At 37.8% G+C, this 24,256-nt stretch overlaps 1 protein-coding gene across 2 annotated transcripts in view; it reads left to right on the top strand.

The window, feature by feature from the left end:
- EPS8 (epidermal growth factor receptor pathway substrate 8) overlaps positions 1-24,256 on the top strand; it is a 192,231-nt gene that overhangs the window by 140,179 nt on the left and 27,796 nt on the right. For both annotated transcript variants that reach the window (XM_029204630.1, XM_029204631.1), the window contains 8 exons: positions 122-258; positions 3,894-3,967; positions 5,312-5,438; positions 7,169-7,257; positions 7,635-7,709; positions 13,427-13,575; positions 16,207-16,390; positions 20,808-20,941. In XM_029204630.1, the coding sequence (XP_029060463.1) occupies positions 122-258; positions 3,894-3,967; positions 5,312-5,438; positions 7,169-7,257; positions 7,635-7,709; positions 13,427-13,575; positions 16,207-16,390; positions 20,808-20,941 (969 nt within the window). The remainder of the gene's footprint in view (positions 1-121; positions 259-3,893; positions 3,968-5,311; positions 5,439-7,168; positions 7,258-7,634; positions 7,710-13,426; positions 13,576-16,206; positions 16,391-20,807; positions 20,942-24,256) is intronic.

Below are 24,256 nucleotides of genomic sequence, written 5' to 3'. Positions count from 1 at the left end.
TTTTCTACCCCTTGACATAGTTCTTCTTGAGGTTGAAGAACTAATACCATAAAATTGAGAGAATTGATGTATTGTAGAAATAGAGATGGTAAAAATTCAGTTTGTTTTCATCTGTTTTTAGGATGATTTCCAAAGCAGACCCTGGTATACCGCCTCCACCCAGAGCTCCCGCCCCTGTGCCACCTGGGACTGTGACCCAGGTGGATGTTAGAAGTCGGGTGGCAGCCTGGTCTGCATTGGCAGCTGACCAAGGGGACTGTGAGTATTTCCAGGGATCGGTGCTTATTTATCATTTACTTTGAGTTGTGACCTAGTTCTTGTTTTCAAAATCTGATGCTGATTTCTGAGCTGAAACTTGAGGTTAGTCTTGTAAAAATAAATCTTTCGTAAAGGAAAGTTAAGCCTTGGGCACTGTAAGATTATTGTCTCTGAGAGTTCAGACCAGTCTTAATAAATATGGTGTTAGGAGTAGACTCTTTTCTTTCTAAAGCAGTCAAAGAGAGGAAGTTTGACTCAACTAACAATTAAAAGAATGGTAATATTATATATACCAAACAGGAGACGATCAATATTTTTTTAAGATAATACTTCAAGTTCTTTCCATTATTATTATCTTACCACTGTCCTCTTTTGGACAAACTGTTTGTGGTTACAAGGACAGGATGTCAGGGCAGGGGTAGCGTGACGGAAAAGGGCTAAAATGCATTCACCATCGGGTAAACTTGCCCAATGGACCCTATGTCTGTACCATCATTTTACCATGGCATTCTTCTTTAAAAACAAATAATCATAGCAAAGAACATAGTGTAACCTTTTATCTGACAGAATGTTTTACTAAGTCTGAAATTTTTATACCTGGAAAATGCCTTAAAATATGTTTGGTCCAATCTCTTCATTTTAAGGGTGAAGAAATAGTGATCCAGTGAGTCTGAATTTGATGGAGACCATAGCCTCATTCTTTTGCCTCCTAGTTCAATGTGATTTCTTAAATCTCTTATCCTTTATCTAATAAAGCATTATTCATGAGAATCTAACAGTGTAGTTAACCTACGGAACTTGATTACCAAAATGAGTGATACTGGACTGTACTTTGAGTCTGGAGAGCCAAAATCTGGGCTCTGGAGCAAGACAAGGACCTACCTGTGCGACCTTGTGAAGTTATGCCTTACTTACAGAATGGGGATAATAATTCCTATGTTGCTGTGAGTCTGAAAGCAAATAATGTCTATAATAGTACCCGGAACAGTATAGTAGACATTCATTTTTGCCAAATTGAGTTCATTTTATTTTATCAATTGCTTTCCATTTTATTTAGATTCCCATGTTCTTAAAGTTATTTTCACTTTACATATAAACCCAGCTACCGAACAGATGAAAGAAAGAAATCTTTGAAGCATCCGCTTTTCAAAAATAAAGTAACAGAATTATTATTTGCTGTAATGTTGTAGCAGTTTCTGTCTTTAGGAATTATATACATTTCTATCAATCCACTTTGTATTTACAATTTTATGTTTAAAAACTAAACGGGAGTTTACAGTGTTTTCTACTTCTTGTGTACTTACAATATTTTTGCTATTGTTACTATTTTGTAGAGGGGATGTAGGTTTTGAGAGAAGTCAAAATGGTTTTTCTTGAAGTTGAGGAATGATAAGACATCTTAAGTTTTCAGACATTCTGAATAAACCTGTAAAAACATCTGTAAAACCTAATATGTACAACAACAAAAATTTATCCCCGGGAGTTTCTGAGCCCTCATTAGATTTTGTCTGAAATACTCTGTGCACGCTCATCTATTTAAATTACAGTTAGATAAGGTTTTCAGAACTTCTGGTTTACTACCAGGTCAAACAGAACACGCCACTTACCACGTGAGGTTCTGTCCAGCGTGCAGGCTCCAGGCCAGTTGGAAAACCCTCCAAGAGGAGTATCCCTCTGGTCCCTCTGAAGGCTCCAGCTGACTCAGGCTGGACAACTCCTTCTTTGGACCCTTAACGTAGCTCTACCCCTGACTCCAGAATAGAGCTCTGTAGAATAGTGGCAGTGGGATGCTAGTAGCGCCGCAGATTATGAAAAATCCGAGAAATACCGCCTCTCTCTCACTGTGCCGTCTGAATGATATTTGGGGACCTATTGGAGTTCCTGATAGCTGTAGTTCAGCTTCAACTTACTGCCCTCTGGAGTGCACTAAAACCAAGACAGCAGCTAACCGTGTGTAAAGCAGCAGCTAACTGGCAAGATTTCATATGTTGAAATTTCACCGATTAAGTTTCATAAGACTGATATTCCATTTAAGGGTAAAGTTAGGCATAGAAGAGGCATAGCAGTTTTCAGTATTTTTTGTAGTTCTCTGTATTGAACATCAAGAGTCATGATGATCCGTCATGAGTTGTATTTCCATTAGTGATGATACAGTTTTTCTGTTTCATCCATCCATTTTTCTTTCATTTCATCTACTGAGAAATCTTTGAAGGAGTATCTGTGTTTAGTGGAAGTGTTAACTGACCTGTACCAGGACGGAGTTCATGATAATGATCATGACTAACATCATGGTCTAGCCAACTGAGCTAATGCAAGACTTTGGTTCTATTTTTTTTTTTTTTTTTTGCGGTACGCGGGCCTCTCACTGTTGTGGCCTCTCCCGTTGCGGAGCACAGGCTCCGGAGGCGCAGGCGGGCCCAGCCGCTCCGCGGCATGTGGGATCTTCCCGGACCAGGGCACGAACCCATCCCCTGCATCGGCAGGCGGACTCTCAACCACTACACCACCAGGGAAGCCCAAGACTTTGGTTCTTTAATTTGCAAATTCTTGTAGGTATTTCTACTTATAAAGTTTATGGCTTAAAATGATAATGAACCCAACATTGTGGGTTTTAAGCTTAATTAGACTACAATTTTAGAAGCACCTTACTATCAGAACCCCCAAAGCTTTACTGTTGTCATGATGTTAGATGGTATGAAAATTAGGAGCTTTAGAACTTAGAACTTAGTCGGCCCATTTTAAGAAGTAGGTGCTTAGCCGCACGCATGGCCAGGACAGCTGTGTCCGGTGGTAGAAGCAGCTTAAGTGGCTGAGGCACAGCCCTCGCCCCCTCCTCATAATTCCTGGCTTTTCACAGGCAGATAAACGCCAGCCGAGTCGGAGCCAGTGCTCGGACGTGACGAGCCGGGGCTTGGAGAGGAAATGAGATAGTCCTCCCATGGGGATGCTCCTGGGACAGACCCTTGGATGTGCTTTTCCATCTGTCCTTACAGCAAGCCCGGGTTCCATCTGTCCTTACAGCAAGCCCGGGAAATGTAGACAGTCGGCTGCTCTGTCCTTTTGGAGGCCTCGGAAGCTCCGGGCCGCACTTAAGCAGCTGATCCTCCTGATCGCCTAACCCAGGTGTTGCCCCTTGTCACCGGCAGGGCCGCATAAACCCAAAGTGGGAAAACAACCCATTTGGGGCCTGTTCTGTGAGAAGCCACCTGGTCGGCAAGGCGGGGTGGGAAGGAGAGAAAAGACGGCTTGGGCCTGGTCCCCCGGGACCTTGGAGTGCCAGTGGTGGGAAACACGGCCAGGACCTCGTGGGTTTATATTTTTTTCTTGTGTAGGAATTAAAGGGTACTAAGTTAGGGTTGGTTCCACTGGCAGCTGACTTTGGAAAGAGAGAGAATAGAGGGGAAATTACAGTGTAAATCAATCCCATACAAATGGAAAGCCAGTACTGCAGCTCTGCCAAGTGTGGTAGCAAGGATGCACGTCAGAGATGATGGGCACAGCTTTGATTTTTGTACCCAGTGGAGGTGTTTCCTTTTGCAAATGATGCTCTTTTCTAGCCAATTTGCATGTTTGATTATCTATATTGGTATCACTTAAGCAACAGGTTGAAAGATACATGATTCTCTTTTCTTTAGTTGAGAAACAAAGGAATTATTATCAGCAGGAAGAAACACCTGAGATGATGGCCGCTCGCATTGACAGAGATGTGGTAAGTGAAATAGTCATCTTTATATCTTTGGCTTTTTTTTTAAAGGAAAAATTATTAACAGGGAAAATTAAGTTGATTTAAATAAAGGTATTTTGTGGAAACCATATTTTCTCTTTCCAGTGGTGGTTAGGCCCTTTGAATTATTCTTTTAAACTATTTTTGCCTTTATGCCAATATTTAATTAGTAGACTAAGGCTGTGATAGAACTAGACTATCAACTGGTTTGCAGAGGAATTTAAGCTGAATCATCAAGATTTGAGGGGTTTTTCTTTTCTCATAGTTTGTAACCCATGATTGAAATATCTTCTAAATTTGTCTTCCTGGCATTTACTCTAAAATATTTTATAATGCCCAAAAGATAAAAGTTATGTGGCATTTCTTAAGGGTAGATAAGTACATTTTAATGCTTTATAAAGGATAAGGCTGTATTTGTTTTTATTTCTCCATAGTAATTTCCTTGCAGAATGACAATGTCCTGTGACATAATCATAAAATATGACATCAGCATAATTACTTTTTATATTCTACTTATGTTCTCAGCTTATTTGGAAACAAATATTTAGAGGAATTTGAAGTTTGGAATTTAATTTTTACATCACAGTATTACTTGTTAATGCTTAAAACTTTATTTAATACTTAAAAGCTTATTTAGCCTCAGTTTTTACTCTTTAGTTAAAAGAATGTCAAGTTTCACACATAAAAGAGAAAGTCAAGTAAGACTATAGTATGTATAATATAATATGTATAATGTAATATACAATATAGTATAATCAAAGTTGATCTCATGATCTCTGAAAGCATAGTGCATCATTAATTCTGTTTTACCCAGAAGAAATGCTTATTAATGCCTATTATTGCAGATTATCTATGTGTTTATTTATCATAACACTCTAGAGCCCTTTAATTCCATGAAATAACATTGTCAGTGCTTTACTGGAAAATTTATTAGAAAAACAGAAATGCTCAGTGCTGTTCTAACAAACTGTTTCTTGGAAATTTTTCCCCTAACTTTATGTGGGCGAACACAATGAAAAAATCAGAGTAATTGAAAATAATTAATAATCTGAATAGATGTTGTGAATGCTTTCTTTATGGTATTGAAAATAGAACAAAATTAAGCTAAAGAAAAATGTAAATGTTAGACTTCAGCCACAGGTATATTTAGTTCAAAACTTTTTCTTAGAATTAGTGATAAACCTGAAATTTGCATGTGGGAGGTGTTCCTTTTTCTTTTCTTTCTTTCTTTTTTTTTTTTTAACTTTCTGATTTTCCTTCACAGTGTACAGCTAAGGCAAAAATAGTTTTCTTTTGTTTTATATTTTATTCTGTAATTTCTAATTCCAGCAAATCTTAAACCACATTTTGGATGACATTGAATTTTTTATCACAAAACTCCAAAAAGCAGCTGAAGCATTTTCTGAGCTTTCTAAAAGGAAGAAAACTAAGAAAGGTAAAAAGAAAGGACCAGGAGGTAAGTTGGATTTTCTTAACCTTCTAAAGACCATTCAGAATGCCAGTACTAGGCAGAGTTTCTGCCCTTCTGAGTTGTTCAATAAGACTCCATTGACCAGGGACCAAGGTCCCTTTTCTGGTTTTGAGATAGCACCAGTGATGTAGGCAGAGATTAAGATGAGCCTGGGGAAGAGTCCATTTGGTCCCAAGTTGGCTACAGTAAAGAAAGACTCTAGGACACTTTACCTAAATTACAGAGACTCTGAGATTCAGTAGTGACCATCTGTCTATAGTTTTCATTAGTCATTATAAAAGTAATGTCTGTTAAAGAAAATCATAGCACCATTCTTCCCATATTTGAATTTATTTAATTGTAAATATAGAACCTCATTATTTTGTTAAATAAAAGGATTGACTTTTCTCATTAAAATAGTTTAAAATGTTAGTGAATTTTAATTTCTTATCACAAAACACCAAACAGTACATTCGGGTCACCTACAAGCAGTTTTTAAGTAGGCGGTGGCTCAGCTATTTAAAATGACCTCAAAATGTATAAAATTATAATTATGGAACAAAATGGTATAGATTGAAATATATAAGGGAATAGTAAATAAATATTCCTTTTATTTCACATGACTTCCAAATCTTTCTCTAGCTCTGTCTATATCATAAGCATATGACCTGTAGACTTGTTTTCTAGATGGATGGATGTGGATATACCTCACCTCCATACATTCTGAAGTCAAGTATTACTGCTTTCTGATGTCTCAAACCACTTACTCCTCTTGTACTGTTTACGAAGAGTATACTATCTTCTTGGCCATCCAGATTCAAAGCCATAGATTTTTTTATGAGTCCATTCTCTAGCTTATAACCAACATTGATTTTATTTTTTCGGTCCCTTGTACCCAGTTTTTTCCCTTTTCATTTTCATAACTAGCACTGCTTCAAGCTGCCTCATTTTTTACCCAGCTTTCTAAGCAACCCTCAAGGCTTTAGTCTTCCATTCTACGAGGACAGTCTTCTTAAAGCTCAAAGTTGGTCACTTCATTCTTCTGCTGGAAAGCATGTTAATCCCATGTTCTATTGATATAAGTCAAACTCTGGCGGTTGAGGTCTGGCAGTCAAGGTCATTCACAATCTAACCTTGATCTGCTTTTCCATTCTCGCGTTTCTTTGCTTTTATGTTTGTTGTTTCATGTACATGCAATTTCCTTTTTCCATGTTTTTGCTAATGCTGTTTTTATCCAACCATGATGTTTTTCTTACCAAATTGCCCTGGGACAAACTTTTCAAATCCCATCTTAAAAGCTGCTTTCCCCATGAAACATCTTTAAGAATACATTTCCCCATCTGTAGTCTCTTTTTAAGCTCCCGGATGACGTATCTCTGTTACTTATCTGATTCGTGTCTTCCATAGATTTTAAGGCCTTTAGGAGTAACTTACGCATCCGCGTAGCCTTCACTGTGATAAGCACAATGACTGGCGCATAGAAGGGCTACAATATGAATCTATGGAATTGATGAGTAATCTGATAGTGTCTAAGGGCAGAGGAATCCATTTCAAATGTTGGATCACCTTAATTTGTTACAGTCAGACTATGAGATGCGGGAGGGTAACTAGGTAGCATGATATCTGATGTGATCATTAAATTTTACAAACATAAATGTGTTTTCTAATTTTTTTCATTGAATAAGTTTTCTTGGAACTCTGCTCTCATCTACCCCTCCTCCCATTTATTTCTTTAGAGGGTGTTTTAACACTGAGGGCAAAACCTCCACCTCCTGACTTATTTATTGACTGTTTCCAAAAGTTTAAACATGGATTTAACCTTCTGGTAAGTGAAATTTATTTATATACAATTAAGAGAAACAAATGGAAGAGATCCAAGTCTAGCCAGGATGTACCTGATCAAATTAAGAGATTAAATTGTTGTTATAGATTTTTTTTTGGTATGTGTGTTTTGATTTGCCTTTCATTAGAAGAGCAGATTGCAAAAATCTGTATATCTAAGAGATTTAATCAGAAAAGAATGACTCCAGTCTTTTAAAATGAAATTCTCCTAATCTCACTCACGCTTGCTAATTAAGATACAAAAAAGTGAAACTAGTAGTAAAAACCTCTTCTTTGAGTCTATGTTGAACCTTTTTGAATGTCTGCCTTTGTCTCGATTACATCATAGTAATAGGCTTGCCTGATTTTTTAATGTTACAGGCCAAATTGAAGTCTCACATCCAGAATCCTAGTGCTGCAGATTTGGTTCACTTTTTATTTACTCCATTAAATATGGTAAGATTTTATTAATTTAAGAAAGTAATTATTCTTAGCATGTTTTCAACCCCACGTGTCTGTCTAGATTATCTAGACAGTTTTTCTTCATTGCCTTGCATGGGTACTATTTCTTTTGCCATCTACTGTGAACACTGAGTATGTGAAATTTGAGAGTTGAAAAGAACCTTAGAAATCATCTAGTCCAAACACCTGATTTTATAGCTGAAGAAACTGATGTCTCTGATAGAGCTAGGGAAATGAAAAGAAATAAAGATTTATTGGATATTAGTGTTTCAGTATATACTAGTATGTAATATAAATGGCTTGAACAATATAGAAAATTTTCTCTTTCTCACAAAATAAGCTAGGTGTGAGGAGTCCAATGCTGGATGGATGTCTTTGCTCCGTGAAGTCACTCAGAGGTCCAGATTTCTTTCAGTGAGGTGTTCCTCCATCTCCTGAGCTATCTCTGATTCAATCACTTATTCATTCATTCATTTTTTCAACAAATATTAACTGAGAGCCTGCTATGTGCTTGGCATAGGAACAAAACACATAAATTCTTATCGGGACTTATGTTGTAGTGTGGAGGGGCAGTCAATAACCTAAATAATGTATAAATAATTCACCCAAAATAAATGCTATGTGGAAAAATACAGCAGAGAAGGAGAACAGGGAGTGCTGTGTGTTTGTGTGTGTGTGTGTGTGTGTGTGTGTGTGTGTTGTGGAGTATTACACTTTTTGAATAGGGTTGGTTAAGGGAACGACTTACTGAGAAGGTATCATTTGAGTAAATGAAGTGAGGAATGAGTCACGTGTGTTTCTGAAGGAAGAGAATTCCAGACAGAGAACAGCTAATACAGATGCACTGAGATGGTAACATACAAGTCATGTTCTTGGAAGAAATAGGTACCGTGACTTGAATAGAATGAGGGGGGAGATCTCAACTAGAGGGAGATGAGGTCAGCAAACAGGAGGACATATCTTATTGGTCTATATAGGTGATTGTGAAACCTTTGACACTTTGGGAGGGGTTTCAGCTGAAAAGGATTGCTCTGGCTGCAATGTTTAGAAGTTTGAGGGAAGAAGGGACTGAGCTGGCTATGGAAATAATCCAGATGGGAGATTATGTTGTTTGGACCACGTAACATTGGAGGTGGTGAGATTTCATTCTGTTTTTTTTTTTTTTTAATTTTTTACTTTATTTATTTACTTTCTTAATTTTTTTCTCTTGTTTTGTGGCTGCGTTGGGTCTTCATTGCTGTGTGTGCACTTTCTCTAGCTGCGGCAAGCGGGGGCTACTCTTTGTTGCGGTGCATGGGCTTCTCATTGCAGTGGCTTCCCTTGTTGCAGAGCACGGGCCCTAGAGCATGTGGGCTTCAGTAGTTGTGGCACACGGGCTCAGTAGTTGTGGCTCACGGTCTCTAGAGAGCAGGCTCAGTAGTTGTGGTGCACGGGCTCAGTTGCTCCGTGGCATGTGGGATCTTCCCGGACAAGGGATTGAACCCGTGTCCCCTGCATTGGCAGGTGGATTCTTAACCACTGTGCCACCAGGGAAGTCCGCATTCTGGTTATTAAACAGAAGCAACACGATTTGCTGGTAGGTTGGAAGTGTTGTGTGAGAGTCCAGGATATCTCCAAAGTTTTGGCTTAAGACTGGAAGGATGGACTAATTATTAACTGAGATGGGGAAGACTGTGGGTAAGGCAGGTTTGGACCAGAAGGTAAGGAATTCCCTTCAGACAGTGTCAAAAGTGACTTATATCCAGATGGAGAAGTTTGCATTGGTAGTTGAATGTATGAATTTGGAGTTCAGTGGAGAAATCAGGCCTAGAGTTATAAATCCTCTGCATGCAAAGCCAAGAAATTGGATGATGTCACCAAGGGAGTGATGATAAATAAAGAAGAACAAGGGCTGATGGAGCCTTAGGTAATTTCAGTGATTGGAGAGTGAGAAGAACCAGCAAAGAAGAGTGAGAAGAAGCAGGAAGTCAGGAGAAGCAAAACAGGAATATCATGGTAGGTATTCTGTAAGCCAAACGAAGAAACTGTTTCCAAGAGGAGGAATTGAGATACTCTGTCAGGCATTTCTATGGTGGAAGCTGACTTACCTCCCTGTCCTTGTAACAGTAGTACAAAGGCAAAGAATTATCTTTAAGGAGGTGACTCCAAACTTAGACAATTTCTGCTATTATCCAGTTGGCAGGAACTCCCTCATATGGCCATCCCTAACACCAAAGGCATGTAGTCTCCACCAGAGTGGCTATATGTCCATCTAAAATGTAGGGGCTTCTCTTTCTAGAAGGGAGAAGAAGAGAATGGATACTAGGGGGACAATTATCAGTCTTTGGGAGGCCCATATGTGCCAGGTCTAGTGATATGTACATAATACAGATTTTCCCCTGGAAAACTCCCTTCTTGCACATGTGTTTTTTTACATAAGGTATAATTTTTGAAGATAACAAAATGGTGCATTGGGAACAATTCCTTTTGTGAAGGAGCTGGATGTTTCCATGAGTTTGTCCAGCAAAAGGTTATACCACTTGTCTCATAGGCCGGGATCCAAGATACACATTTTCATTTTCTAGATTTTCAGTACCCAGGTATGCTCTTTTCTTATACGTTTAATGAAATAGGTGCAGTAATATACTTCCCTTCCCATTTTCTATTTCTTATATTTGCAAACGGTCTAATAGTGGTTTTTCCAAGCTAACATATACCACCATCTTCTCCACAGGACAGCTGGGAGAATTAGCTGAAATAACATTTGAGTGCAAAAAGAAAAGTGCTGGGATTTGGGAAAAGCATGGTAACAGAAAGCAGATGGAACAGCTGTTGGCCTTACACACTGACAGATTCCAAAAGAGACTGGGCTACAAGTCACCCTTTTCTACAATTCCACAAGACCAGAAATTTGATAGGTCATTGCTCCTTTTGTGGAGAGGGCAAGTGAGAGAGAAATGGAAAGAAGGCAGAATCTCTTTCTTTTAAATACTTCTCGGAGGACAGAGTTTCCTATTTGATGGGCCAAGACAGGGATGTGTGGAGTGCTTTGTTTTTTTTGTTTTTTTTGTTTTTTTGCGGTACGCGGGCATCTCACTGTTGTGGCCTCTCCCGTTGCGGAGCACAGGCTCCGGACGCGCAGGCTCAGCGGCCATGGCTCACGGGCCCAGCCGCTCCGCGGCATGTGGGATCTTCCCGGACCGGGGCACGAACCCGCGTCCCCTGCATCGGCGGACTCTCAACCACTGCGCCACCAGGGAAGCCCATGTGGAGTGGTTTTGAATGGTTCGTCCTGTCAAAAGAGCAAATAATTGCTTTGTAGAATAATAATAGCAGTAAATGATAATTGTTCGTAGTGTGATTATTTCCATGATTTTTTTTAAAGGGTAAGAATGGTAACTGTGAAGCAGATAAATTTCACTAATTTGATTTAGAGCATATGAAGACCATGGTCATTGAGTTCTTTAATCTTTATAAAAAATGGAGCAAATTCAAGCATTTCTCCTAGGTTTTGCTTGATTATCAGAAAAAAACGAGACAAAGAATCCAAGTATCAAAAAGGGATAAATCTCATCCTTCTTTCCCCAAGGGTAACTAGACAAGACCTGAAGTAGAATATGAAATGAATATTGCTTGCAAACATAGGAAAGTACGTAACCTTATCAGCATGAATGTCAGAACTGGGTGATAAGCAATTGGAAGGTGAAAGTCCGCGCCTACATCAATAATTTATGAATGCTTCCGCACGTTGTTGCTATAAATAGAGTATCCGATTTCTACTTGTTTAGTTATTGTTGAATAATTGTTGCTTTTCAAGCTCTTTTAAAAATTAGATCAAGGCCATCCATATGCAAATAAAGTGATGCTAGCTCATTAACAAAATTTTTATTCTTTATTCTTCAACACATTTGATACTATCTTAGTTTGAGTGTTAGGAAGTATTGTTTATAAAGCAGTTTTTGCCACCTCTTCTCATTCCTTTCACAAGTCTTTCACAGATCATAAGTAGATATCTAGACATTACACAGAGTAGAACTATAAAATAGTGGGACTGTTTTCCCTAACACACAAAAATTAGTCTTTGTGATCAGGCTATGTATCTGAAAACATTGCTTTATTTTATATTTTCTTTTCTCAAAAATGACTCCTTATTAATGGTCTCCCAAACATAGTACTTCTATTGCTTCTTTTAATGTTCTGTCTGCGGAGTCCCAGACATTTCACTTGGACAAGAGAGGTGGAAAGGAACATTAATTCAGGGCCTGCTACCAGTCAGACAAAATTTAGTGGCTTTAAACCTTGTGAGTCCCTCCCTGTATCCTCAGCATCTCCACGCAAGCGTACCCACAGCACACATGTGTGCCTACTTACATTCTTCAGAGGGAACTATGGCCCATAGCCTTTTATTTACTTTCCTTTGTTCCATTCCCTATTCCCACTGTTAAACCAAAGATCTTTAATATTTCTTTACTTCTTTACTATCCCTCTCAGTTATTCCTGCCTATTTATTAGAGCTTATAGTGCTTGGACATTAAAAAAAAAAAAATCACTATGCCAGGCTTTCAGGGTAGGTTTTGTTCTCAAATAAGGGTCTACCCACCTCCTTTATCCTTCATCTTTTCTTTCACTTATTCTCATTCATTCCCCTAACCCTGTGTCTTCTGCAGTTCAAAGTCAGATAAGTTTTGGTCCAAGCTCTCAAGGGAGGAGAACTGAAAAATAAGGCCCAAGTTACAATGGCATGTGTAGCTGATATGCATGCTTGAGGACCCCAGGGTGCCTCAGAGTTACACTGTGGGGTTAAGAAGGGCTTCTCAGAAGAGGTGATACCCGAGGAGAGTTCTATTTAAAATGATGGGGAAGGGCCTTCTGGGGGCTGGGACACAGCATGTGCAAAGACACAGAGGAATAAAACAGCATAGCAGGCTCAGCACACCTGGATGACTGGAGAGAAATTGACTCTTGGTCAGGAGCCATTCAAAAAAAAAAATCCCTTTATTCTTGTGCCGTATCTCTGGGAAGGTGAGATTTTTATAAAAGGGCTCTGGTTCCTGCTCTAGGAGATTACCATTCCTTAACCAGGAAATAGCCCCTGAGTAATAAAATTGGAGCAGCTTTCAGACGTCTACTTATCATCATTTTGCTTATCAGAGAGTTGCACCTGTTTATTTGTTTTTGCTAATCATTAAGTTATCTCTTTTAAATCAGGGCAACTTCCTAGAATTAAATTCTGGGAAGAAATACCATAGATTCGGAGGACCGCTTCTCATCTTTTCTCTCACCTTTCTCTCTGGATCCTTTATTTTTTATGTCTTTATAGGCACAGCCATAGACTTAACTCGAGCCTTGTTTCTCCCTAAAGTACTCATTTCTGGAACCATATTGTTCAAGTCTGACATAATAGATTTTCCAGTGGAAATAGATATATATTTTTTTAAGGCAGCGATCTTTAGACCAGCTGACTTAGAATTCCCTGGATAGCCATTAGTACTTTCCAGGCAAAGTACAGTCCTATGAAGCCAAGAGATAGAGCCTGTGAAAGTTGTTAAACTGTTAACTTTTCATTTTAGACGATTAGGCACCATTGGGCTGGAAAGACTGCTCTGGATGAAGATTTAATTTGAGTACATAAAAGCTGCTTGTTTTTATCATAGGTTTTTTTATCTACACGTTCTGAAAATGTACAAATAATCACCATCTTCTTGCTGAAAAGTGACTTGTTGCCATTTTAGGTTGTGCAGGCCACAGGAGGTCCTGAACTAGCCAGTTCAGTGCTCAGCCCCCTACTGACTAAGGACACAATCGATTTCTTGAGTTACACTGTCAACGTCGATGAGAGGCAGCTGTGGGTGTCATTGGGAGACTCGTGGATGAAATCCAGGTAAACATATATATGAGTCTAGCATCGAATACCTATAATACTTTAAGTATTGTTCTTTGTCTAGTACGTGAATCTAGTGAGAGATTTATTTAACCTTCTATGTATGAAGGAGTAGGTGTTGTAGATGAGAAAGGCTAAACGGTTAAAAAGCTGGAGGTCTAGTGGAGAACATAGAAGTGTGCAGTGTAAGATACGATGAGTACCAGTAAATAAACTGCTGTCACTTGGCAAGATGGAGCCGTCAGGAAGAGGGTTTAGAGAGGAGGGTGCTTAGCTTTCAAAGAAGAGCTGGCATTTAAAATCAACAGATAATAACACTAGGAGTTATATGTGTATAAACAAGGGTGTACATACAGTGTTTGCTAGGCACTCTTCCATGCACTTTACATAGGTTCCATTTTTATGCTATTTTACGGGTGAGGCAACTGAGGCAAAGACAGGTTAAGTAATTTGCCCAAGGCCGCACAACTCGTAAGCGACAGACCTGGGATTTGAATCCAGGCAACCTGGCCCTGAAATAGATGTTTGTAATTATTTTGCTCAGCTGCCTTTCAGCAGGATGAGGAGGATTTCCACAAATACGTAGCAGGGAAAGGGCCTGCTCAGTAGAGAGAGCAGCGTGACTGAAGCCATGAAGCAAAAAGTCAAGAGAATGGAGCGTGAATGTGTGTTTAGCCTGAGTATAGACTTTGGGTAGTGGGGGATTGTGGAGAATGGGGAACAGAGGAATAGTGATGAATGAGGTGTACAAAAATGAGCAGGGCTGGGTTCAGGCTCCCAGTGCCACGCTAAGGAGCTGGAGTACGGTTCTGTAGGCTGCGGAGAACCCATAGCTTTGTGAATAGGAGTGCGACACAACCAGACCTTCGAAAGATCAGTCTGGTCATTGAGTCTAATAAGGACACGGACAAAAGTTACTAGAGGCGTGAGGCCCCTTCGGACAATAATGCAATAGTAGAGGTTCCTTATTAATCAGCATTCCTTGGGACTAGAACCATGGTGGCGGGAATGGAAAAGAGGAGGGGATACGTTTAAGAATTGTATCTCATCAGTGAGGTGACTGTGGAAAAGAAATCACTAACAACTGCAGGGTTCAAGTTTGCTGAGCCAAGCAAGTTATAAAAATATTTCTCATTTCATCATATATTTCTGCTTTCCTCATTTATTTGAATCTTTCTATTTCTCTCACTACTTAGAGTAAATCATTCAGTATGGTCACTTGGAAGTTTGTCTTCGTAATGCTTTTAGGCTAGCCTGAAAGTAATGGACCAATTCATATTTTTTTTTTCTGCTGTTCTTCTATTGAAATATATATAAACCATTCCCACTTATATTTTGGACTTTGGCAACTGCTTGTGTGGGAATATGGTTTACACATGGAGTGGTTTACCAAACAGAAGATTCTTTAAGGGCACTGCAGTTGTTGCTTTTTTTGAATGAAAATGTTATCTAAATTTATTTCTGCATATTATTTATATATTAATGTAGCATATTGTATCATTTATATATCATACTATGTAAAAACTGGTTAAATAGATTTCTTAAATCTATTAGATTTATGTAGGTTATGATTTTATGGTAAGCCTAGGTAGGGATCTTTTCATTTTTTTCCCATAAACTCTATTAAATTTATCAGATCTCATAGTACTAAAATAGTTCAGGGTTTTTAATTTCTTTGTCTTGGGTCCTACCTCAAAATGAGAAAATTAATGACTGTTAGGAAACCTACATCAAAAGGAACTCATATTGTTAGCCCTTGACATGAGAAAATGGTCATTTCAGATCCTAATTATTTAGAGTATTAGGAAGTGAATATACTGACTTAAAAACTCATAAAGATAAAAAAGAATCCTAAAGGAACATAATAACCAGAATCATTTCATCACAGTAGAAGTATAACCTGAAGAATTAAATCATGTGTGAAAGATAAAACAACATATTTTAGCAGAATTTAATAATGTCTCTCCCAGTTATTTTTGTGGTTCATGAGTGATTAGGAGCTTATAGGAATAAGTCTCAGAGTTACTAAGTAATGAATGGGTCATGATTATATTACAGATTAGTACTAACTTGATTTTACTGATGAAAACCTAGCTGATCCATTCAATTTATAAAATCAGTAATGTGCTTCATTTTAGGAGACTTCATAACTTAAAAGATCATGAGCCTTAAGAATATTGTCTGCTGTTTGTCTTTTGAAAAATACATCTCGTATCAGGAGGCTTCATGATGATGGGAGGGGAGTGAAGGGAAAGATGAGGATCAGAAACGATTTGATGCTTAGAGAAGCTTATGTCCTAAGTTCTCACCAGACCTCTAGCTTCACATTCCTTTCTCAAATCGTCAAAGATGTATATTTATGTTCAAAGGTTGAATTAATGGAGAATTGAGGCAATGTAGTGAAAGCAGATCATAAAGTAGAATTCAGACTTCCTTTCATTGTATCAGCATCAAATACTAGCATAAACATGTTTACTTTCTCTGTTTGGATAGAAAGAGGGCAGACTACGTGTGAATTGTTTTTGTTGTTATTTGTTTTTGGTTTTTTGTGGCTAGCCTTACTGAAGATCCTTTTGAGCATGGAGGTGTTTCTTAATTTTGCTGTTCGTATGTCTTAATGTCCTTCTGCAGAGCAGAGTGGCCAAAAGAACAGTTTATCCCACCCTATGTCCCACGGTTCCGCAGTGGTTGGGAGCCCCCGATGCTGAACTTCATGGGAACATCGGTGGAGCCGGATCTCTATCAACTGACTGAGTCCATGGCAAACGCAGCAGAACAGCATCGCAAGCAAGAAACAAAAAGATTATCCACAGAGGTAGTCTTTCAATATCATCTTTTGTGGGAAGTGCAGTAATCTGTGTGTTCTCTTGTAATTCTGATCGTGAGTTCTCACTTTACTGATCTGAAGATTGTTCTCAAATCAATGACTAGATGTCCTGCTGCTCTTAGGTACCTCTCACCTCTTTGTCATGGTGACAGTTGCTCTGTTTCCCTGTGAAGCCCAAACCCAGCGCGTATCACACCTCACAGCCTGCCAGCTCTCCTCCTTGAGCCCTGGTGATCCCGTCCTTTGGACTGTGTACTTTCCCTGCTTATCAGGGGATTGCCCCACTGCTGCTTGGTCTGTTCTTTCTATTTTCCTCTCCTGTCACCAGACCCTCAAGACAGTTCCTTGACCCAGGACCTTTAAGCCCCTCCCAAGCAGCTCTTTCCTGAATGTCCCATTTCTTTCTTTCTTTCTTTTATTTTTTGGCCTCATTCTAAACCTCCCGAAGTCCTATCAGCCTGGCTAGAAGGCCAAAGCTCCTCCTGGACTCCAGTCCCAGGTCCAAATGATGACTTATAACACTATTACATCCTGAGGAGATCATAAAATATAGTGTATCTTTTATGATCTTTAGTAAGCTTTAGATGATGATTTATTGGGGGAGCAAATTGAGGGATTGAAATTGGGTATGATTATCTCTTCACATTCCTTAAAAATGATTTTTCTATGACAATTCTTGTTCTGACAGAAAAGAAAATTAAACACTACCTAAAGTTGAACCAAACTGAGCGGATGATCACAACCCAAGGAGTTAGATGAATGAGGTCTAGTTTGAAGAAGCAACAGAAAATTAATGACTAGGTCCTCCTTGAAGTCCTGTTCATTTCCTTTATTTAATCCCTTAGATTAATCTTCTCCGATCCCTGTGGGTATTTACAATGTGGCAAATATGATATCAAGGAATGAATTAGGAAACTAGAGTATATCCTGACTTTTAGGGAGAAACATTTACATAAATTAAATTTCTTAAAATCGTTTCTTTCGACAATAGCCATAGTATTATAGAAGATTGCTTAAATTGTGAAACTTTAAAAATAAAGCAAATATACTTCTCTGAAAGTAATATTTTTCTACTGTAATTATTTTTTCCTCTGGCTGCATATAATGGTACCGGTGGATTCTGTAACTGCCCTTCCCTCTAACTGAGTGATTAAGAAGGTGACCTCACAGTTCTGGGTGCAGGTTAGCAGACATATGTCCCTAGCTGTATTTTATAGTTCAGACCTCATCACAATGAATTTTCCTTCCTCATAAAGGGAAACTTTTCTAGAATAAAAAAATGTAATCAAACATGAAATTATGATACACTTGCTGTTGCCATAGTTACAGCTGAGTATTTTCAAATCATAGAAATTTCTAGTTTACAGTCCTCATATCTTAAATAAGAAAATATATCCACTTTATAATGCATGCCTCAGAAATTCACTTTTGTGAGTTCTTTTTCAATTTGTTTATTTAAAGAGAGAGTAATGTGTTCTGGCTTCCAGTATAAAAGTTTGTCTACTCTCAGAGAATAAGTAACTTTCAAGGAAGAATTATTGAGAATTCTTCCTCGTAATGAGTTATCATTTTCCTGTTGTAAACTATTGTCCATTTTATGGCTTAAGCACTTATTCAGAGGTTTGAAAATAATGAATTGAAAAGCACCTGCTAGCAGTTCTATGGGATTTTATATCTTAAGATTTTGTTGGAAAAGAGACCAAAGTAATGGTGACTTAAAAATGTGTAACATGCAATCATCCCCAGAAGAGAGATTTTATTATACTTTATTGCACCTATAATAAATGCATTCAGAACAAGAGTTGGATGATTCAGGATCTGGTGGCATAGGTGACAAGGCATGACAAATATGGGTGGCAGTACTCAGCTTCTTTCCTTCCTCTGAAGCAGCAGCCACCCTGAGCTGTGTTGTGTAGTCATCACAGTTAGTCACTTGTCATCATTTCTCTCCTCCCTTCTCATATTCCCAGTCACTCTCAGGACCCAGTGACTTCATACTGTCCAACCTCACTGTTATGTTCAGAGCCAGGCAGAAGGTGTGGGTGATTCTGTTTCCTCAACTCCTCCCTTTTATAACAGCATTTAACAACAACAAAAAAAATGGCCTGATCATGTAGTGCCTCTGGTCTCTCCTAGGGAAGTGATAAACTGAATTAATTAAGCCATTTGTTCTTTATTTTATTTTTTAATTCCAGCTTTACGGAGGTGTAATTGACAAATAAAAATATAAGATATTTAAAGTGTGCATCGTAATGATTTGATATATGTATACACTGTGAGAGGACTCCCCCCCATCTAGCTAAGTAACACATCCATCTCCTCACATATTTATCTGTTGTTGTTGAGAACATTTAAGTTCCACTCTCTTCGAAACTTTTAATTATATAATACAGTGTCATCAACTATAGTCACCACATTTTTATTAGATCCTTAGACCTTATTCATTTATAGCTGAAAGTTTGTACCCTTTTACCAACCTCTCCCTCTGTCCCCCACCCCCAGCTCTGGCAACCACTTTTCTACTCTCTGTTTCTATGAGCTTGACTCTTTTTTTTACATGCCACATATAAGTGATATCATGTGGTGTTTGTCTTTCTTATTTCACTTAGTATAATGTCCTCAAGGTTTATCCATGTTTTCATAAATTGCAGGATTTTCTTCCTTCTCATGGCTGAATAATATTCCATTGTATATACATACATACCACATCTTACTTATCCACTCATCTGTGATGGACACTTAAGTTGTTTCCATATCTTGGCTATTGTGAATAATGCTGTAGTGAACCTTGGGGTTCAGAATTCTCTTTGAGATCCTAGTTTCATTTTCTTCAGTATTATACCCAGTAGTGGGACTGCTGAATCATATGGTGGTTCTATTTTTAACTTTTTGAGAATCTTCCATACTGTTTTCATATGGCTTCACCAATTTACATTCCCACCAACAGGGCACAGGGGTTCCCTTTTCTCCACATCCTTGTCAATGTTTGTTCTCTCTTGTCTTTTTGACAATAGCTATTATCAGGTATGAGGTGATATCTCAGTGTGGTTTTGATTTGCATTTCCCTGATGATTAGTGATGCTAAGCACCCTTACATATACCTGTTGACCATTTGTATGTCTTTGGAAAAATGTCTTTTTAGTTCCTCTGCCCACTTCTTAACTGGATTGTTTGCTTTTTGCTATTGAGTTGTATGTGTTCTTTATCTATTTTGGATATTAACTTCTTATCAGATATATGATCAGGTATATGATTTCTCCCATGTTATAGATTGCCTTTTCACTTTGTTGCTGGTTTAAGCTAAGGTATTGAAATGGTAAAAGTTGTTTATCTGTATGTGTACGTTAAGTGCAGTATCCTGATATATATTCCACAGGAGTAATATAATGCGGGTACTTTGACATCAATAGCAGTCCATTGGAGACACCTCACCTACACTGTCTGTGGATGAACTCAGCCCTACTCCTGCCAACTTTGTCATTTGAATTAACTACAGTAAATGTGCATTCAGAACTTTTCTAAAACATTCCCAATTTCAAATATTTTGTCCCAGTGAATCCATAAACAATTGAAATTCCAACGCTTTAGGGTCTGTTGTGCATCCACCATACTTCATTTTACATAAGGAAACAATACAAAATTCACAGATGAACTTTTTTGGTTTGTTTCTTTGTTTTTGCCCCATAGCTTTAAAGCCATGCTGCTTAATGGGACCCATAGATTTCGGTTCTCCCTCCTGGTAGCCCATTAGGCTCATGTCTGTGTTGTGTTAACTGCAAAAAAGAAGTGGCTCCAGCTTTGTCTTATCCTGGACTATTGACTCTCAGGATCAATGTGTTTTTGCGTTTCTGTGTTTTCCTTAACAGTAAATCTGATAATAGTGCTGCCATTTTAAAAAAATAAAAAATAGTGTCCATGTACATTTAAAAAATGAGAATAATGAGAGAGGGTGGTATAATTTTAACACATAGAATTCAGGTGATTTTCATGTGATAGTATTTACTTTGCTAGGGTGGTAAAGGTCTGTTTCTTAAACATAGAAAGCAAAAGTTAAGGGTTTCATTGTTGCTGTTTTTAAACGAGTTTTATTTTATACAAGCTGTTAAAGTCTGCCTAATACCAAAATCACCTATTACTGAAATTCCAGAGGAAAGAATTTATTGCTTTTATACAATAAAAGCATTGGATATTTCCTGAATTAAGATTTAGTCTTTGCACTAATTACTTTTCTTATTATAATTAGGTCTTGGACAAAAACCCTCATTTCATAATTTATTAACATATAATAGGCAATCACTTGAAAATGAAACTGACCACAATGTAGTGGAGGGTTCTTGTTAACTGACGTCAGTGCTCATTCAAATAGTATTGGTGATTCTTTAATCTTTCCTCCTCTGTCTTTCAGCACTCCAGTGTATCAGAGTATCCTCCAGCTGATGGGTACACGGTATTCAATAACATTTATGGAAGAGGGCCCCATCTGGACCAAGGGGAAGCTGCTGTTGCTTTTAAGCCAACTCCTCAACGCCATGTAGATAGGTAACATTTCATGGGCATCATTTGGAGAGCTGTGGATGATTATCTCTGGTTTAGTGCAAATAGAGGTGCTAGTGTCTGCACTGTTCACTACTTCTTTGAGCTTTCCATCTATTAATTGTTTGTTAAAATTTCAGTTGTTCCTTTATAGAGCTGGCTTTGATGAGCAAAGTCTCCAGTCTGTAATTCTAACTTAGTGCAAATGCCATTGGATAACTTTCCATTTTTTAAAAGATGCCTCTGACAGAATCTGTGAATTAAGAAGAAGAATTGTTTTGAAACTCTCTAGTTTGTACCAGATGGTCTCTAAGGATCTTTCCAGCTCTGTAACTTTTAAAGGAAATAATTTCCATCTTTATCTCCCCCAATAAAAACAAACAAGCCTTCCTTTAGATAGAAGTATTTAAACTAAGTATAAACTGAATATTTAAACAGAATCAATGCCTTATTTGCCATTTGTACCATTTCATTTTTTATATTCACTTTCCAGTTTTACATTTCATTTATTTTCCCATATTTTTCTCTCTCCAAAAATTCAATATAGGCAAAAATGGAGAATTGAGATGGGGAAGAAATAAATTGAATTGAAATAGGGTCACTTTTTCAATCTTGTTCGCAGTGTAAACTGCATGTGAGGTTTACATAGAGGCCAACCCATACGCATAAGAGAAAGAAAAAAGGTGAAATATTGATAACAAGGATATGGGAGAATGATCATTAAGATGAAGTGGGGTAGAGAGCTTGTCCTACCCCACTTTGAGGTACTTTCCTACCTCAAAGCCTGTCTTACTATGAGTGTTACATGCCCTTAATTTGTCTTCAGTATATTCTTTTCTTAATAGAATCTAAAGAAGGTGGGATGTAAAATTTTGGGTTTTTTGTCAGGAATGATAACAGAGGTAATACTTAAGTAAAATGATGTGGAAATTATACAGTTATTATTCTAAGGGCACCAGTAACGTATTAAATTCAGTACAAAGAAAAGCCGTCAATGAATAATACATTTTGAAAATGCCAACATATCAAAGAAGTTTGAATTGTAGATTCAATTTTTAGGAGATACAGGTAAAAATCAGTTTAAAAATTATTTCATGGCAATTCTTCTTGAGAAACTTGTTCTTCATCCTAGTACTTTCTTTTTCCTTTTTTTTTTCTGTCTTAGCTGTCAGTATTCTAGAAATTATTTCAGATTAGTGAAGGAAATTCCATGAAGGGATATTCAAGTATATAGATCTTAAGACTGTCAATATTTAGCCAGAGAAATATATTTTTTTAAAAGGAGTAAATTGTATATCTCAGTTGCCTTTATGTGTCGAATTTCTCCCCTGGGCTATTATAATAGGAGCTGGATAGCTTAATAGACACCTGGATCATTGATGTTGCTAAGAAAATTTGTCATAATTATTGAAAAAACTGTCTGAAAGTTCTGGTCTGATATGTAATACAGAGGTTTGGAATTTGTTTTTACAGTAATTATTATTCATCTTAAACTCTATTACATGTCAGGAATGCAGTAAATACCATATGAAGTATATTCACTCTTCAGTGAAATTACAATGTCATTTAGGGAAACCACCTATTGAATTTAGCACCCTCACCTTTGATGGATTATAGTTTACTGCTATTCAAAAGCAATTCATGTTTTAGAGAAGTCTCAGATTATTGCCATCTCTGTGTCCACTCTGTATCAGGTGGGTATCTATAACTCCAAATCAGAAATGGAGACCATGCATTTTGATACATTCTAGATCTCTTAAGAAACTCTGGTACATCTGAAAAATTACAAAGTGTGATTTTCAGATTGAAAACTATGGTCAGTGTCATACCCACATTTAATCTATAGAGGGCAAGAAACTGTAAACCATAAATATTTGTAAATTCTAAAGCACTTTGCAAGTGCATGCTGGGCAGTCACTTCTGAGACATGCAAGATAGCAAAGACTTCAACGAGAACTACAGTCAACTTTTCTTTTAACCACAACCCACTGATTCATATACACAGTGGCAGAGTTATTCTTCCCTTTGCTAAACAGTACATTCAACTCTCTGTTATCAGCAGTGATTTGGAGAGAAGAACATGAGGTAGGAGAGGAAGATAGAAAACTGAAGTTACTACTGTTTTGCTAACCTTTGGAGTGATTGAAACACGTTTCCCCCTCAAATGAAATTTTAATGGAACGTGATCATATAAAACTAGAGATAGGGGTAGGAAATCCATGGAACACAGTTTAAAATTTATTATTAACAATAATATATAATAATTATTTGGCCATAATTTCACTTTTTCCACATTTTCTTAGTTTTTTAATATACCAAAAATTGCCAGTGTGGTTTACAGGCTATGATTTTCCTTTGTTCCTGTTTCTCTTCTCCTGGACTTACTAACCAAGAGGTAGCAGATTACCTATGATGACAAGATATACTGGGCCCACAGCTGTCCTGCAGGCCCCGCTGTGACTCAGTATTCCAGATGATCTTGGTGGGCAGAAAGCAGAATGGCCACTTGACAGAGGAAGGATGACCAAACATCATTAGTGCCTTCCTGCTTTTTCTCTTACAAAGGAAATGTGGGGACGTAAATGGAGGAGAAGATTAGGGAGTAAAATTAGTTAAAAAATAATTAAAGTTATTATTTCATTATTGAAGCGAAGAGAATATTATTACGTTGTTGATATACCAGGTTTTATTATATTATATAAAAGTATTTTAAAATTATGTTGTTAAATCTATTAATGGCCATTTAATGATTAAAAGAAGTATTTTGGGGCTTCCCTGGTGGTGCAGTGGTTGAGAGTCCACCTGCTGATGCAGGGGACACGGGTTCGTGCCCCGGTTCGGGAGGATCCCACATGCCACGGAGCGGCTGGGCCCGTGAGCCATGGCCGCTGAGCCTGCGCGTCCGGAGCCTGTGCTCCGCAACGGGAGAGGCCACAGCAGTGGGAGGCCCGCGTACCGCAAAAAAAAAAAAAAAAAAAAGTATTTTGTTTTTAAATAAAGTTTTCTTTTTTAAAAGAATACACCTTACTCTTAAAATAAGTTTATAGTGAATTAATTAATTAACAAATTAAATAAGAAGTGTTATTGCTCTTATACTTAACCCATACCTTCCTTTGCAATTTGGATAACTGGACAGAGCTTTCCTGAATATTGACACTTAGTCATAATTTTTTCATATATATTTGGTTAATGAATTGAAGACATTGCTTGAATTAGTGAAATCAACATATAATTTAAATTACCACTTTGGACATTATGTTTAGTCTCCTTTAATTTTATGAAAAATGGTAACATCGACCATTATCCTGGTTCTTTCATGGT

The sequence above is a fragment of the Monodon monoceros genome, unplaced genomic scaffold (genome assembly GCF_005190385.1).
Source record: "Monodon monoceros isolate NGI ecotype Baffin Bay Population unplaced genomic scaffold, NGI_Narwhal_1 Super_Scaffold_6, whole genome shotgun sequence".
NCBI lineage: Eukaryota > Metazoa > Chordata > Mammalia > Artiodactyla > Monodontidae > Monodon > Monodon monoceros.
The sequence above is the reverse complement of the archived record's forward strand: the minus strand, read 5'-3'. Positions and strand labels throughout refer to the sequence as shown.